General features: G+C 38.5%; 1 protein-coding gene across 18 annotated transcripts in view; it reads left to right on the top strand.

The window, feature by feature from the left end:
* RP1 (RP1 axonemal microtubule associated) overlaps positions 1-17,412 on the top strand; it is a 449,795-nt gene that overhangs the window by 352,383 nt on the left and 80,000 nt on the right. For all 18 annotated transcript variants that reach the window (XM_070481272.1, XM_070481271.1, XM_070481268.1 and 15 more), the window contains one exon: positions 8,934-9,097. In XM_070481272.1, coding sequence (XP_070337373.1) covers positions 8,934-9,097 — 164 coding nt within the window. The remainder of the gene's footprint in view (positions 1-8,933; positions 9,098-17,412) is intronic.

The raw sequence follows: 17,412 nt of genomic DNA, 5'->3' as shown, positions 1-17,412 counted from the left end.
GAAGTTTACTCACCAAAAAGACGTCTTCCAAACCCAGAAAGCGTCTCTCTACCGCAAAATGAAAATACGCACCAAGGAGTTGGCAGTACCAAGCCAGGAAAGAAATCCCAGAATAGTCCCAGGAGAAATGCTCCCAGCAGCTGCTGGACTTGTCCACAGGTTCTCCACACTGGCAAGGGACTGACTAATCTTGGGCAAAAAGGTCCATCTGGACTTACCTCCTGGCTGGCTCACCAAAATGTTTCTAAACCGGGTTCGTTTTTGCCTGTTGCCCCAAAAGCTAAACACTGAGATGGTGAGACTGCAGCAGAGAGAGTTTAATCACAAGCAGCCAAGTGAGGAAATGGGAGAACAAGTCTCAAATCTGCCTCCCAAAAATGAGGACTCAGGGATATTTATGGGGTGGGAGGCAAGGTGGTCTGAAGTGTGGAGATAGACGATCGGAGGGGAAGAGAGGTGAGGTAATTGATGATCTTCACAGGCGTAGTCAGACTTCATGCCTGAACATGTCATAGGACGCATGTTCACAAAATGGTGACATTAGCATGATGTGAGGGTGGAGTTTTTAGCCTCTTGACATCAAAGATCACTTATGGGCATCTCCGTGGGCCCAGTTGCTGGGTTGGTGGTCTCAAATGGCCTAAAGTGGATGAGGGGTTCTAATTCCTGAAAAATAGCTCAAACAAGCATTACCATATGACCAAAGTGCTTGGGAGATGTTATCTATAAGAACCTAGTGGGAGTCAGATAGCATATTGCCTAAGCAGCACAGTTAACAATGGGTGGGGGAACAACTAAAAGTTCTAATCAGTATTTGCAAAAAGGAAAAAAATAACTTTATTTACTAGCTACTTAATCATCAATGGCTAACTATTTTCCAGTTTCAATACTGCTTCTGCCTGGCTCATTCTCTCTCTCTGGGAATGTTTTTCCTTGGAACCCAGCTACCATGCTATGAGAAAGCCAAGAGCACATGGAAAGGTCTACATGGAGGCACAAAGGCTGCTGCCCTGAGACCTGGCTGAACTTCCAGCCAGTGGCCAGTAACAACTTGCCAGTCACGTGAGAGAGCCATCTTGGGAGAAGATCCTGTCTTCAGTTGAGCCACCCCAAATGGCACTGCATGGAGCAGAGATGATCCTTCTCTACCAAGTCTGGCCCAAATTTCAGATTCATTGGCAAAAGAAATAATTATTGTTGTTTTAAGCCGTTAAGTTTTAGGGTAGTTTGTTATAGCAATAGATAACTACAGCAGTAGGATGGGTAAGGGGTAGTTGATATAGAACTGCTTGCGTAGGTCAAGACTAAATGTATTGAGGATCATGAGTTGTTATCCTAGCGACTGGCACACGGTGATGTGGTTCTGACGGTAGGTTTGGACCTTGTAGATTGCCTCGAGGTTGGAGCATGAAGTACTTGAGAATTGTTAGCAAATACTCAAAGAGAGACAAGTTAAGCTTTCTTAGCCAAGGTAAGGTGGGCAATCAATAGAGGCAAAGGACATGAGGCATGGGAAAGGTTTAGCAGCAAGAATGAAGAATAAACTTGAGGGGAATTTGGGATAAGGACAAGGAGGAAATACCATTGATGAGAAGCTGGAATCTGGGTGGAGAATGGTCACAGGGAACCTGAAGCATCTGATAGGAACTTGACATTTAGCTATCGTGCTATCCTCCTTGCCACGGATCAAGGTTTAAAAGGAGTCGAATATACTAAACAGTCAGGTAGGGGATTCATGGTAAACTGCAGTAAAGAATAGTTATCCCACCTTAATAGTGATATATAACAAGTTCCAACATGCACGGAGGCTACTGAACATCCTGGTTAATGATGCAGATTCTAAATCTTGACTGCACCACTTACTCACTGCATGGCTTAGAGAAATCACTTGTGTTTCTCTGTGCCTCATTTCTTTTTTAGAAAATGGAGACAATAATAGAAACTATCGGTTGCTTTGAGGATTAGATAAAATAGTACCCATGAAACACTTAAATGAACCTGGTACATCTCATGTACACAATAAATGTTGACCTTTAAACTTTATTTTCCCTTGTGATAAAATGTGTCACTGGTGTTAAGCATCCAGTGGCATTCCCACTGTACAAGCATTTGGGGAGCAAGCAACACACCCCACCACCTTCAACTGTCTCTATTGCTAATTCTTTTCCATTCAGCCCTATAAACTGTGTTGTCCTTTACCATGTCACACAACAACAAATAATAAATAGAATCATGGGAATGACAAAAGATTTGCCCTAAGGTCAATATAAAATATATAATAGATTCATTTTTGATAGTGTTTTATGCTTGTTTTCCAGACTTAAGGGGAGAAAATTGGGCATTGTTTGAGACCATTTTATTCTAGGAAGCATAACTGTTTCTAATTCTGCATCAAATTTATCCTAACTCTTGTGGTAGTCAATGCATAATTTCTCTATTGGTTTACATGATAATAGGATTAATGATATTTGTCTCTGGGAAGAATAAAAATATTTGTTAAGTCCTTAAAAAAATTCAAAAAATCTCATGATCCTCTTATGAGGTTGTATTTTGAAGGACTTATGAGTTTATACACATAGAATTGTTTGGAGATAAAATTATCAAAAATTAGAATAAAGTAATAATTTGTCTTGTTTACAGTATCTCTGCCAAATCTCATTGAAATATATTTACATGCCCTTCCAATTTTGAATGATACAAGGTCAACATTGTTTCTATTATCTTTGTGCTAATAATAAGACCAATTATGAGGCAAATAACAATGTCCTTGTCCTCTGTAGAAAAATGACACTAATGACACATCATCATCAGGACTGGTTCTTTATTGATTGAGAAATAGTTATATATTCTACTAAAACATTCTTAATAATACCTTGAATATCCTTCGTCACACATATAGTCTTTACTTTTCAAAATACTTCTTAATACATCCCAAAATGTTTTATGAAACATTCACTCATTCTTTTTTGAGAGGCTACTATGCCCCAAGTATTGTACTAGGCACTGGGGAAAGAGAATCATTGAAGACCACAACTTGCCCTTCAAGGGGCTTGAAGTCTGGCTGAGTGGATAGGGGTGGGAGGACAGAGACAGACAGCTCTTATTTACATATTTAATGGTTGAAGTATAGAGAGAAAGGTTCTTTCTAGTTACTGGGAGGGGCGTCTGGAAATGCTTCTTAGAGGAGGCAACCTTCGAGTTGGGCCTAGAGACACAGGTGTTTACCGGATGGGAGGAGGAAAAGAGAGGTAGAGGAGAAACATTCTGGCAGAGGGATTTCAGGAAAAGTCCTGAAGGTGGGAAGGAGCCCTGTAGGGTATCTGAAAGGTGCAAGGGAAAGTGGCTGTGTAAGAGGAAGTTTCAGAGGGGCAAGAGGCTACTTGGTGGGGAAGCTGTGGGTATCACTATTATGAAGAGAGGTGAGGGGGCCAGTCCGGTGACGCAGCGGTTAAGTGCGCACGTTCCGCTTCGGCACCCCAGGGTTTGCCGGTTCGATCCTGGCTGCGGACATGGCACTGCTTGGCAAGCCATGCTGTGGTAGGCATCCCACATATAAAGTAGAGGAAGATGGGCACAGATGTTAGCTCAGGGTAGGTCTTCCTCAGCAAAAAGAGGGAAATTGGCAGCAGTTATCTCAGGGCTAATCTTCCTCAAAAAAAAAAAAAAGGGTTGAATTAGGCATTTGACAGGCACATCAATCTATAGTAATGTTAAGATATAATTATGGATGTCAAGATGGAGAAAGTTTTATTTATTCTGATCTCTCTCAAGAAGCAAAGGGAATATGGGTGAAAGGAATTCTTGGATTCATCACCTAGAGTGTGGGGGACCTTCACGGAGCTTTGGGAGAGGAGGTGGATCTGGTTAACTTTAGGGTTTTGGTTCCCCTGAGTCACCTGTAGTTTTCCTCCGTCTTCCCCTGCCACGATGCTCAACCTTTGCACCAAGTAAGAGTCAAACAAGCATTTCATACATAGTGATATTGGTCTTAGGCTGTCCTAGTCTACCCCTGATTGTAATCAGGGCAGGGGAGGGTTGCAATCTGCAGAGGTACATTGGGTTCTGTGACTGTCAGTGTATCTTACTGTGCCTTGCTCCATTAAGGGAAATACCTTGGGAATGTGCTTGCTGTCGCGTGGGTCATCAGGCAAAGAAGCCCTGTCCCATAGTCTTTACTGTGCATTGTCATGACTTAAGGCATGCAGCTTTGAGGAGTTTTTTCCTCAGTATGCTGAACTAACAATTACATGATAAGAGCTTAATTTACATGCATCCTCCCTACATTTCTCTGAGTGTTCAGTGGGTAGTTGCCAAGTAACTGAGAATGTGTCTAGACACAGACGTTTCTATATTCAACCACAAGGTCAATTTTCTGAGCTACGAAGTGAAGTGCATGTAACCCCTGCAACAGAACGCACAGAATAAAGACAAGATAAAATGTTCAGATCTAAGAAAGGGCTATTGCACTTTGCTATCTATAGGGACTTTGTTCACCAAAATAACTCACTCGTGCCTTCCTCAAAATAAACCTCCAATTAATAAGAAAACTTTGCAAAGGAAAATGTTAACAGCAGGCCAGCAATTTATTTTTTTCCTTTACCTGGGAAATGAAAGAGTTGCCTCAGTCAAATCCCCTTGCTTTTATGCTAATAATCAGACCTCCTGGTAAAAACGCTCATGGTATTTATAAGTAAAAAGATAATAGAGAGCTCTTATCTGTGAAATGCTTTCAGCAACTGTTCCAGTTTTCTGTTGCTACACAAGATATCACCCCAAAACTTAATGCCTCAAAACAATATTATTATCTTTCACCTTTCAGTGGGTTGCCATGGCGCAGCTGGGTGACTTTTGCTTGGAACTTCTCCTGTGATTTTAATCAGACAAGGCTAGCTGGACTTCAGGGTGGCTCACCATGCTGCCAGTTGATGAGACTGGGAGCTCAGCTTGGGCTACCTACCTATTTGGGGCCTCTTCATATGACTTTGGTTATCACAGCTTGACTCCTGGGGTCCGAGAGGGAAAGTCCTGAGAGAATGTTCTAACAAACCCAGGTGGACTTAGACTCTGAAGTCCCAGAATGTCTCTTTGGTTCCATTGTATTGCCCAAGGGCAATGCAGACTCAAAGGGAGAGGAAATAGACTCCACCTCTTAACAGAGCAGTAAAATAGTCACATTGCAAAAGAGCAGGTAGGTTGGGAGATGTCAGTGAGGGCTTCTTTAAATAACGCAATCTGACACAGCAAGATATGCCTAGTTTGTCTAGTTGCCTCCTGTAAATAAACCTGGTATCTATGGATCGGTGGGGGCATGATGAGATTGTTACATAACCTAGGAAATCAGTGGGGTTTAATAGTTCTGCATGCGTTGTTTAAATCTCTCATGTTAAATCTGAAGCAGCACATGTTCTAATGCAGGCTGGAGAGGACATTTCTTAGTTATATTGGTCATGTAGGGCAGGAGTCAGCAAATATCTTGATAAAAGGCCAGATAATATGCATCTTAGGCTTTGCAGGACATATGGTCTCTGTCATAGCTACTTAACTCTGTCGTTGTAGCACAAGAGCACCCATGGACCATACATAAACAAATTGGTGTGGCTGTGTCCCCGTGAAACTCTCATTACAAAAATGGGTGCAGGCTGGATTTGGACAGTGGGCTGTAATTTGCCAACCCCTGATCCCTGATCTCTCCAAAGAAAGAACGCTTAGCCTGTGGCTTGCTGGTGAATCATTAGTAAATGTGATAGTAGGTAATATCTATAAACTCTGTCAAGTCCGATTTAATAATTTGACTCACATGGTCCATTAGAGAGCCTCTTTAATATCTATCACAATGTTTGTACATAATATGGACACTTAGTATCTGTAAATCAGCCAGTAAACAAATATTAATTGAATTCCAATTGTTAGCACAGCATTATATGCTGAGGTTCAGGATTTCCTAATTCAATTGTATCTATACTAATTGCACTTAGCTACATGAGAATGGCAAATGACAGAGCACATATTTTTCATTGTTAAAGCAGAAATTCGTCTTAAACCTTACTTCGTTATTGACAAGAAATCCAAATTTATTATGGGCTATTTAGAGGTCATAGAGTATATCTAGACTACTTTTAAAACATTTTTAACACAAAAGAAAAATAAGCCTCCTAGGAAATAGTCTCCATTAAAAGTTTTCTTTTTTCTATAGCAGAATTTCTTCAAATGGAGGCCACTGCTATAATATCTTCCCAAATTTAAGCTTGAGAGCCAAGAAAAAGAGGATAAACTGGGACATGAGGTAGATCGTCAACAACAGATTATTGCATAGTCAACAAACTTTTGTTTTAAACCTTTCAAAACACTGGTGTATAAAATAAATATTTTGACTCTTTCTTCCTTTGGGAGCTTTGAGTTAATAGCAGTGATTTTCTAAAGGGGTTAACAGACGGCAGTATTTTTTGGTATGACTCTTGGGGGTCGAAAAGACAGCAACTGTAAGGAAAGAAAAAAAGGAGAAACTTGTGTAAACAGAATATGTGAACTCATAGTCTTTTGATTTTGGGGAGTGAAGAAAGGTTCACAATAGAAAGTTACAGAGAAGAACTTGTAGTTGTGACAGATACAATAAGCAATACGAAAACTATAGACATATTTTTAGCTCTGATAAAAATAAACTGTTTCTGGGGCTGGCCCAGTGGCGTAGTGGTTAGGTTCTCAGGCTCTGTTTGCCAGCTTGGGTTCGCGGGTTTAGATCCCAGATGAGGACATACACACTGCTCATCAAGTCACATTGTGGCGGTGTCCCATATACAGGGTGGAGGAAGACTGGCAGAGATTGTTAGCTCAGGGACAATCCTCCTCAAGCAAAATGAGGAAGATTGACAACAGATGTTAGCTCAGAACCAATCTTCCTCACCAATAAATAAATAAATAAATAAATAAATAAATAAATAAATAAACCATTTCTCAAGATAGTGAAATTTTAATTTAAATATGGACTCAGAATGTTCCTCTGTGTTATTTTCAACAGAACTTCCTATATTGTATTTTAGATAGAGACATTCTTAAAGAAAGTTGTGATCATATTTTAAAAGTATACCACAGAAAATATTGGAAAATATTTTTTTCCAGTGGTAGAAAAGAGAATTATGCCCAGCAAAACTCAAAAATCAACAAAAATCACCACAGAAAACATTTCATTAGTTGTTCCACCTTTAAAACTCATGTTGTGGTGACATGCTGATTCCCAAAGGGAAGAACACAGGAATATTATATTTTATAAATCAATGGCTCATTGCTATTTGTCCCTATTTTAGTAAACAAGATATCCAAGCCAATGTGCAAACTCACTCCTGTCCTCTCCCCATGAAAGCATGATACAAAAATCCCAGGGCAGGCCCAGATGCAAGGGAAGGAGATAAGGACAAGACAGGAAAGAAGATCTAAAAAAAAAAGACAGAGATTCTTTAACTTCTTGAATTGTGCATCAAAGCACAGATGGAAGGCTTTCTGTAAGAATTAATACCGTGATAGGATTCTCAGTGGGATTATTGTTTGAAATTTGCATGTTTCCTATTTTCCCACATGAATTGCAATTCCTCGAAGCAAACTTGCTGGGGGGTAGAAGTAGACCGCATGCCTTTGCGTTCTGCCCCTCCTTCGGCATTTTGGTACCAAGGCTTAAGTTCCATCTTTATTATCAAATGTAACATTATGTAAAATTTACTTGATACAAGTTTTGTTGAGCCAACTAGAGATAGTCAGATGATCTTTGTGGATATATTGGAGAGAGAGTGGTGAGCAGCATTAAGTACTAAAAAGAAAAATAATGTCTTAGTGGAGGAGTTACTGAGAACTCAGGTGTCCAGAATGGTGATAGATCTTAATCACAATTTGAAAATGTAGAAAATACTCACAAGGCAGTATGTGTTTATGTAGCCTTTGAAAATAACAATAAAGACATCTTTAATTGCCTCTGCAACCCAAGGACAGCCAGTGATGAGTGGAGATGCGTGCCCTGCATAGAGTTCTAGCAGACAGGACTTTATCCTTTTTTGTGCTTGACTTTGTGGGGTGAGTTCAGTGCAAGAGGGTTTTACCGCACCACGGTTAATGGTGTAGTTTTCCAAAGTGCACAAAGTAGTTAAATACTGTCTCAATTTGTCTTTCCAACCAACCTATTATAGAGCAACTTGTAGATCTTTATAAGATGTTTTCTGTCATGCTCTGCTTGTCCCAAATTTTCCTGTGCTGCCAGCATCACCACGGCAGGAAGCTCGATGATCCATTCTGCTTAATGACACATTGTCTTCTCTATTTCAAGTGCATCTTTTCTTCATCTTCCCTCTCCCAAACACAACTCCTTTTGCTAGGCCTTACATACAGTATTTTGCACCTTACTTCTCATTTCATTCTAACCCTTAGGAGACTCTAGCAACTTTTTCCTGAAAAAAATTTTAGCACCTTTTGTTTTGTTTTTAGGTCTTATGTATCTTCACCATGATTCTGCTGGAATTCGTGAACTGTGTTACTAGCCCCAGCTTGACAGGGCATTCCCTAATAAAGATAATGCCTAAACATCAGGTTATCAGTTTGTATGTCAATCCATTTCCACTCAAAGTTTTGACAGTGATGCCTAAATAGACTCTGAATCTTCCAGTTGAACACCGAGTACTAAATGCCTCTAACTGAGTGTTTTTGCCCAAAATATCTCCTGTCCTGAAAAGCCTACTATTTACTTGCTTTCTGGTGAAAATGCTATAATATTTCCCAAACTTTTCCACGCAGTAGCTTCCAAAAAGAAAGTCCATGATCAGCAATCATTTTAATACTTCTTAATTTCATGTTATTTATTTAATAACTAAGTAGATTAACTAGAATTCCTCACTTCCTAATATTAATATGGTTTTGCTCCACAATTTCATATTGATTTCCTTTTTCCTTTGCAGAAGGAGATTGGAAGGTGACTGTTATCACTGGGGATCTTGAAGATGCCGGCACCACGGCAACAGTATCCCTTTCTGTCTATGGAGAAACAAGATGTTCAGGTCCTATTATTTTGGGATCTGGGAAACACCAACTGTTTAACTCCAACAGTGCAGATATATTCAAGGTAAAATGGATAGGCTGTAACTTTCTTACTAAGATAATTAAAATATACATTCCATAATATGAAATAGAATGTTTTTTGTTGGTTGGTTTGTTTTGGTATTGCATTTGCATTACATTTTCCTAATAAATGTGAAATCTTCTATCCTAAGGGAGTTGAGAAACAGGAGTAATAACAGGAATGTAAGATTTCGTTTATTCCCCACTTTTTACTTGTATAAAGGCAATAAAGTATATGAACTTAAGACAGTTTAAAATTACAGTGGAAAAATTTACTTCTAATCCTGACATCAAATCAAATATTTCCATATTTGAATGTGTTTTCTAATCCTTGTCCATATCCATGGAGTATGATGCTATGATGGAAAGGTGGTGCAGCCTACTGGCTACGACGTGGTCTGAGGAGTCAGATGGCCAGGATTCAAATGCTGACTTTGCCACTTACCAGCATCGTGCCCTGGACAAGTTACTTAGCCTCTCTGTGCTCAATAACCCATACCTTAACAGGTTATCATGAGGATTAAATGAATTAACCCATGTCAAGTGTTTAGTGCAGTGCCCGAAATGCTCAATAAATGTTTGCTATTAATATTGTTTTATATAAACAATTTTATAGCCTCATTTATATAAGGAGCTACATAGTCTTCTCAATTATAATTTTTATTGATTACATATTGAGTATATGAAATTCACCATTTCATATACTATAGGTAAAATGAAACACTTTGCTACTGTTGGACATTTAAATGGCTTCTAGGTTTTTGCTATTATAAATAATGCTGCAATGAACATATTTTTGACCTTAGTTTCTTCTTTTTTCTAACCAAAGCTATCTTATTTCCTTATGAAAAATTCTGAGAAATGGGATTACTCTTGATTCATTCTGAGAAAGTACTTTGTAAAAGTTTCTAATTTACAGCACAGTGCTTGGAAGGACATAGTAAGCAATTGGTAAATTTTAATTGTTATTAAATCATTACTACACACCCCAAATCATGGTATCTATTTCTGCCATACATAGTGCTTGTTGGGCATTTGTATATCTTCACTGGGGAAATGTCTATTCAAATTCTTTCCTCATTTTTAATTGGATTATTTATCTCTTTACTAATGAGTTTGAGTTCTTTATATATTCTGAATGTGAGTGTCTTATCACATATATGACTTATAAATGTTTTCTCCTCTTTTGTGGGTTGTCTTTTAACTTTCTTGATGCTATGGCTTTGAATTACTTCTGGTATCCTTTCAATTCAGCCTGAAGGATTCCCTTTAGTATTTCTTGTAGGGCAGTTCTGCTAATGATGAATTCTCTCAGTTTTTCCTTATCTGGGAATGTCTTAATTTGCATATATAATTCTTGGTTGACAATTTTTTTCAGCTCTTTGAAGATGTCAACCTACTGCTTTTTGGCCTTCATGATTTCTGATGAAAAGTCAGCTGTTAATTTTATTGAGGATCCCTTGTATGTAATGAGTTGTTTTCTTTTGCTGCTTTCAAGATTCTCTCCTAGCTTTTGGCTTTAAGTTATTTGACTGTGTTGTGTCTGGTTGTAGACTGTCTTCCCGTTGGTTTTATCATCTACCATAGTTACAAAGTTGCTGGTTTTTAAGGATATTGCAGAGAGAGAAATGGAAGTAGATCAAGTTACAATGCACGAACCATCCTATTCTTACCAGCATTTATACTCTTCTCTGAATAAGTGCTCCTCAGATTGTTCTACCTTTGATTAATTTCCAGAGTTCTTGAAGATTTGATTTCAATAATTTTTGCCATTGCTTTTATGGAGGAGTAGATTTGTGGAGTGCTTCAATATGCCGTTCCAAGTCTTTCTCTACCCCTTTTTATTCATATTGTATTTTGTTCTGTTTTATTGAAATTTCTATTCCTCTTTGAAATCTTCTATTTGTGGCTATGATTTCTATAATCTGCTAAAGATAAGTAAGAACTGGCCTAATGTAAATGTGACTTTGAACCTACAATGTGTCAGGTGACCAAATCCATGAAATTTAAGAGTCACTGGCCAAGTGGTATTGAAACATTGACAATCTCATTACTGTCAGAACAGCAAAAATTTTCCTTTTATATAACTGGTTGTTGTATTTGGCCGTGTGAATTGACTGTAATGTTCTCCTGACCCAGTCATAGGTCTTTAAGGGGAACTTGATTGTAGAATGGTGTAGAGAATAGAGAAGGATTCTAGCTTCAAAAAAGGGCTGCAAAATGGTGTCAGGCTTTGTAGTAATTTTGGTAGCTACCCTCCATAGACTATAGAGTCAGACCTCTAGGAGCACCTAAAATGTCACTGAGAACCAGGCTGAAGGAAATGAGATATCCTCGGAAAAATGACCAAGACAAAAATCAGAGCAAGAGTCCGTTGTAGCAGAAAGTTTGAAGAGAGTGGCAGAGAGGAGTTCCTAGACCACAGGGACTGGATCTCATTCAGTTGCTAACTATTGAATCTTATCCATTGACTGGCATAGACTAGACACTCATGAATATCTGTTGAAAGCATGAAAGTTTAACGAAAATGACTTTGCTGAAATTTGTTTAATATTTGCTGCTTTCTCTTGGGGCATTCACTGTTGAATTTCCCTTGTGATCATTCTCACCTTGAGGGTATCATAAAGGCATTCCATGTATCTTATGTGTTTATTATTTACTTATAAAGCCTCCTGGAGATTTAGCTGAGCTTCTTATTGTATTTCTCAAATTGAAACACTAAATACTATTCTCTGTTGCTTGGGAAAAGTTAGTGGCTAAGCCATTCACTCCTAGAAAGTAGTTTCCTGCTTCTTGTTTACTCTTGTATGAAGTCAATTAATTTTGTAGATGAATAGGTTTAATATTTATTGTGAGCTCATAGGGTACTTGCACAATCATTTGAATATCCTTTATGTTCCTGGAATAGGATGCATGGCACATTTTTGCCTTTTTAAAGACAATGTATATCAGTAGAATTTGAAGACCTATAGTTGAGTTCCATCTCTGACCTTTACTATCTAAGAAGATATGAAAAAACCACTTAACATTACTAAGCTTTAGTTTCCTCCTTTGTAATATGAGTATAATAATACCTTATAATGTTATTGTACAGATTGAAAGAGTTAAAAATTAAAACACTATATAAAGTATAAAACATTCTTGCCTTCATACTCCTGAGGCTGACTTTTACGATCCTGCCCACAAAATGGAGTAGCCTTCCTGATGGGGTGGGATTTAATATCATTTTCTAGATGAATGAGGGCAGAAAGGCAGCTTGGCAGATGGTTGATAGGTAGCTATTGCTGGCATGTAGGGTCTTTGTAAAAACATGTCTGGAGGCTGGAGTAGGAGAAAGGAAGAGAGGAAGCCAAGACTAGGCTGGCTGGGTTAGAGAAAGGCAGTGAGCGCATAAGTAATATCAGGAACATTTATCTAGGGCCTTTTCAATGTTTAAAGGTTAGATGTCCATATGGGTCTACAAATTATTAACCATTAGCTAAATGAATGCCAGCATGTCATTTTGATTTTGGTGCAATTCTGTATGACTTCTTTTTTTAATATATATTTCCTTTCTTTTCTCTCTATCCTCCTTCTTTATCTTTTTCTTCTCCATTGATTGATTGATTGATTGACTTGAAACCTGGAGTTTGGTAATATTTCACACTGACTCCATTTGGCAGTTTAGGAATTGCAGCACTAAGTGATGCCATGTTGACACAACTGACTTGCCTGTGGATGTCAGATCCTAGGGACACTTTAACTTGATCTTTTTCCTCAGTCACAAAAGTTGAAGTATTTTTCAATGACATCTACATTTGCATCACCAAATTTTCACACATGAATTCTTTCAAGAAAAGCCAGTAGAATTACTCTGCTTAAATATAGACTATGCTATAGAAACCAGAACCCTAATACAGAATAAATTACAGAAAGCAGATAACCACTTTTCAGAAGGACTAAATTTTCTCAGAAAGGCCAGATATTAAAACAAAAAGATTATTGACCTCAGATGGTAATCATTTCTAATTTATTGGAGTATAGCATGGCCTACTTCTTAAGAAGCCAAAACCTTTGTGGGGAGAAAAGAAAAAAAGTGTTTACTGATATCTACTCTAAGCTGGATGTTAGATACTTAGGAAAGCTGAAACATGAAAGCAAAAATGTCTTTCTCTAACCTCTCTCTCTTGATCTGGTGAAATGATTCTCTTTTTTTTCAAAGGCCAACATCTTTATTTGTAGTTTGATCACATCCTCTCTTATCTTTCAGGATTGTGTTCCCTTAGCCACCCTTATTCTTTCTCACAACCTTAGGATGATTCTTTTTAACCCTTGCCTTCAGTCTACCAACACGTTTATGTCTTCCCCATTCTAAAAATGACCTTCATTTGCTCTTAAATTACTGACCATTCTCTTTCCCTTCTTTGAAAACTTTTAAAATACTAATTTACCCTGTTGTTTCACCTGTTTCTCTTCTCATTCTCTCCTAAATTTCTTGCAGTTTGGGATTTTCACCCATTACTCTATTTGAACCATGTTTCCTAGGATCAGCAGTGAAATCCTCATTATCCCATCAGCTGTTATCCAGGGTTGTTGGTGAAGTAACTTTTGGGCAAGTGGCTAGTGCAATGATAGATGTGGGTGCTGAAGTCAGATCTCCTAGGTTCAAATTCTAGCTTCTTGACCAGCTATGTGTTTGTGGGTAGTTATTTAAAATTTCGTGCTCTGAGCAGGGAGACATCATCCTTGCATACCCCCTTGACCTCACTATAGCTCAATGAGACTCTGGGAGAAAAGAGCTCCTCAAGAGCAGTGATATTTGAAACTATTACCCAGGAGACACCTCAAGATCTCCTTGTCTAGAGGCCAGCAGGGATTATGACTGTGGCCCCACAGGACTGGATATATTTGCATCCTTTAAAAGCTGCTGCCTGAGAGTCTGGCTTCCAGGCAGTCTGAATACTAGCCTAGGTACTAAACGCAATTCCTCTTCTTGGAGCACTGACAGATGTTTGTACACCCTCAACAACAGGGACATATCAGGAATAAATCAGGAGGTATAGACAACCATAAAGGTTCTAGAGACAGCCAAGAAGAGCTAGGGCAAGGTTGAATGGGAAGGATCATCACTGACAAAGTTTATGTATATTCTAAATCTTTTTTGTCATTTCAACAATATTCACATCATCTTCACCAGGAATGAGTTCTATCACAAGAAACCAGTTTGCTCATCCATAAGGAGCAACTCCTCATTCATTAAAGTTTTATCATGAGATTGCATCAATTCAGTCATATCTTCAGACTCCACTTCTATTCTAGTTGTCTTGCTATTTCTACCACACCTGCAGTTACTTCCTCCCCTGAGGTTTTGAATCCCTCAAAGTCATCCATGAAGGTTGGAATTAACTTCTTCCAAACGCCTGTTAACCTCTTGATATTTTGACCTCTTCCCAGGAATCATGAATGTTCCTAATGGCATCTAGAATGGTGAATCCTTTTCAGAAGGTTTTCAATTTACTTTGCCCAGATCCATCACTATCTGTGACAGCTATAACCTTACAAAAGGTATTTCTTAAATAATAAGACTTGAAAGTTGAAATTACTCCTTGATCCATGGGTTGCAGAATGAGTGTTTTGTTAGCAGGCATGAAAACAACATTAATCTCATTGTACCTCTCCATCAGAGCTCTTGGGTGACCAGGCGCATTGTCAGTAACATTTTGAAACGAATCTTTTTTTCTGAGCAGTAGCTTTCAACAGTGGGTTTAAAATAGTCAGCAATCCATATTGTAAACAGACGTGCTGACATGCAGGCTTTGTTGTTCAATTTATAGAGCACAGGCAGAGGAGATTTAGTATAATTCTTAAGGGCCTTAGGATTTTTGGAATGGTAAGTGAGCATTGGTTTCAAGTGAAAGTCACCAGATGCATCAGCCCCTAGCAAGAGAGTCAGTCTGTCCTTTGAAGCTTTAAAGCCAGTCATTGACTTCTCTTCTCTAGCTATGAAAGTCCTAGATATCATCTTCTTCCAATATAATTCTCTTTTGTCAACACTGAAAATCTGTTGTTCAGTGAAGCCACCTTCATTAATGATCTTAGCTAGATCTTCTGGATAACTTGCTGAAGCTTCTACATCAGCGCTTGCTGCTTCACCTTGCAATTTTATGTTATGGAGACAGCTTCTTTCCTTAAATCTCATGAACCAACATCTGCTAGCTTCAAACTTTTCTTCTGAAGTGTCTTCGCCTATCTGAGCCTTATGGAATTGAAGAGAGTTAGGGCCTTTGTCTCAATGAGGATTTAGCTTACGGGAATGTTGTGGGTGGTTCTTCTGTCCAGACTGCTAAAACTTTATCCTATAAGGCTGTTTCACTTTCTTATCATTTGTGTCTTCACTTAAGTAGCTCTTTTAATTACCTTCAAGAACTTTTACTTTGCCTTCCTGACTTGGCTAACTGTTTGGTGCAAGAGGCCCAGTTTTCAGCCTGTTTTGGCTTTTGACATGTCTTCCTCACTAAGCTTAATCATTTCTAGTTTTTGTTTTAAAGTGATAAATGTATGACTCTTCCTTCCACTTGAACACTTAGAGGTCATTGTAGGGTAATTAATTGGCCTAATTTCAGTATTGTTATGTCTTAGTGAATATGGAGGCCAGAGGAGAGAGAGAGAGATGGGGAAACAGTGGTGCTGTCCGAACACACACAACATTTATCAATCAAGTTTGCCATCTTATATGAGCATGGTTTGTGGCACCCCAAAACAATTGCAATAGTAACATCAAATATCACTGATCACAGATCACCATAACAAATATAATAATAATGAGAAAGTTTGAAATATTGCAAAAATTACCAAAATGTGACACAGAGACATGAAATGAGAAAATGCTCTTGGAAAAATGGCACTGATAGACTGATTCAACGCAGGGTTGCCACAAAACTTCAATTTTTGAAAAATGTAATATCTACAAAGTTCAATAAAACAAGGTATTGCTGTACATAGAAACAAACACAGAGAGCCAAGCAAAATGAAAAAACAAATAAATATGATCTAAATGTATTTGGAGGACAAGACTTCAGAAAAAGACCTTAATGATATGGAGATAATTAGTCTACTTGATAAAGAATTCAAAGTAATACTCATAAGGATGCTCACATACTTGGGAGAAGAATGGATAAACACAGTGAGCACTTCGACAAGAGTTGGAAAATATAAGAAAGAACCAATCAGGGCTAAGAATATAATAACTGAAATGAAAAATGCACTAGAGGGAATCAACAGCAGATTAGATGATACAGAAGAATGGATCAGTGAATTTGAAGACAGTGTAGTGGAAATCACCCAATCAGAATAGCAAAAATAAAAAAGAATTTTTAAAAAATGGGATAGTTTTAGTGGCCACTGGGACAATATCAAGTGTACTAACATTTGTATTACAGGGGTCCCAGAAGAAGAAAAAAGAGACAGGGACCAGCCCAGTGGCACAGAAGTTAAGTTCATGTACTCCACTTTGGCGGCCTGGGGTTCACCAGTTCAAATCCTGGGCATAGACTTGTGCACCGTGTATCAAGCCATGCTGTGGCAGGCATCCCACGTATAAAATAGAGGAATATGGGGACTGATATTAGCTCAGAGCCAATCTTCCTCAGCACAATGAGGAGGTTTGGTGGCAGATGTTAGCTCAGGGCTAATCTACCTTAAAAAAAAAAAGAAAAAAGAGATAAAGAGGTAGAAAACCTATTTTAAGAAATAATGACTGAAAATTTCTTTAACCTGGGAGAGCACACAGACGTGTACGTCCAGGAAGCACAGAGAGTCCAAAACAAGATGGACCTGAGGAGATCCACACCAAGACACATTATAACTAAAATGTCAACAGTTAAAGATAAAGAGAGAGGGGGCCAGCCCCATGGCCGAGTGGTTAAGTTCGTGTATTCTGCTTCCGCGGCCCAGGGTTTTGCTGGTTCAGATCCTGGGTGTGGACATGGCACCACTCATCAGGCCATGTTGAGGTGGCATCCCACATGCCACAAGTAGAAGGACCCACAACTAGAATATACAACTGTGTGCTGAGGGGATTTGGGGCAAAAAAGAAATTAAAAAAAAGGATTGGCAACAGTTTTTAGCTCACATGCCAATCTTTAAAAAAAATAAAATAAAGAGAGAATCTTAAAAGCACCAAGAGAAAAACAACTAGTCACATATAAGGGGGCCCCCTGCCATAAGACTATCAGCTGATTTTTCAGCAGAAACTTTACAGGCCAGAAGGGAGTGGCATGATGTAGTCAAAGTACTGAAAGGAAAAAAACTCATAACCAAGAATACTCTACCTGGCAAGGT

This window comes from Equus asinus, chromosome 12 (genome assembly GCF_041296235.1).
Source record: "Equus asinus isolate D_3611 breed Donkey chromosome 12, EquAss-T2T_v2, whole genome shotgun sequence".
Lineage (NCBI taxonomy): Eukaryota > Metazoa > Chordata > Mammalia > Perissodactyla > Equidae > Equus > Equus asinus.
Note: the sequence above shows the minus strand (reverse complement) of the source record. Positions and strands in the feature narration are given on the sequence as shown.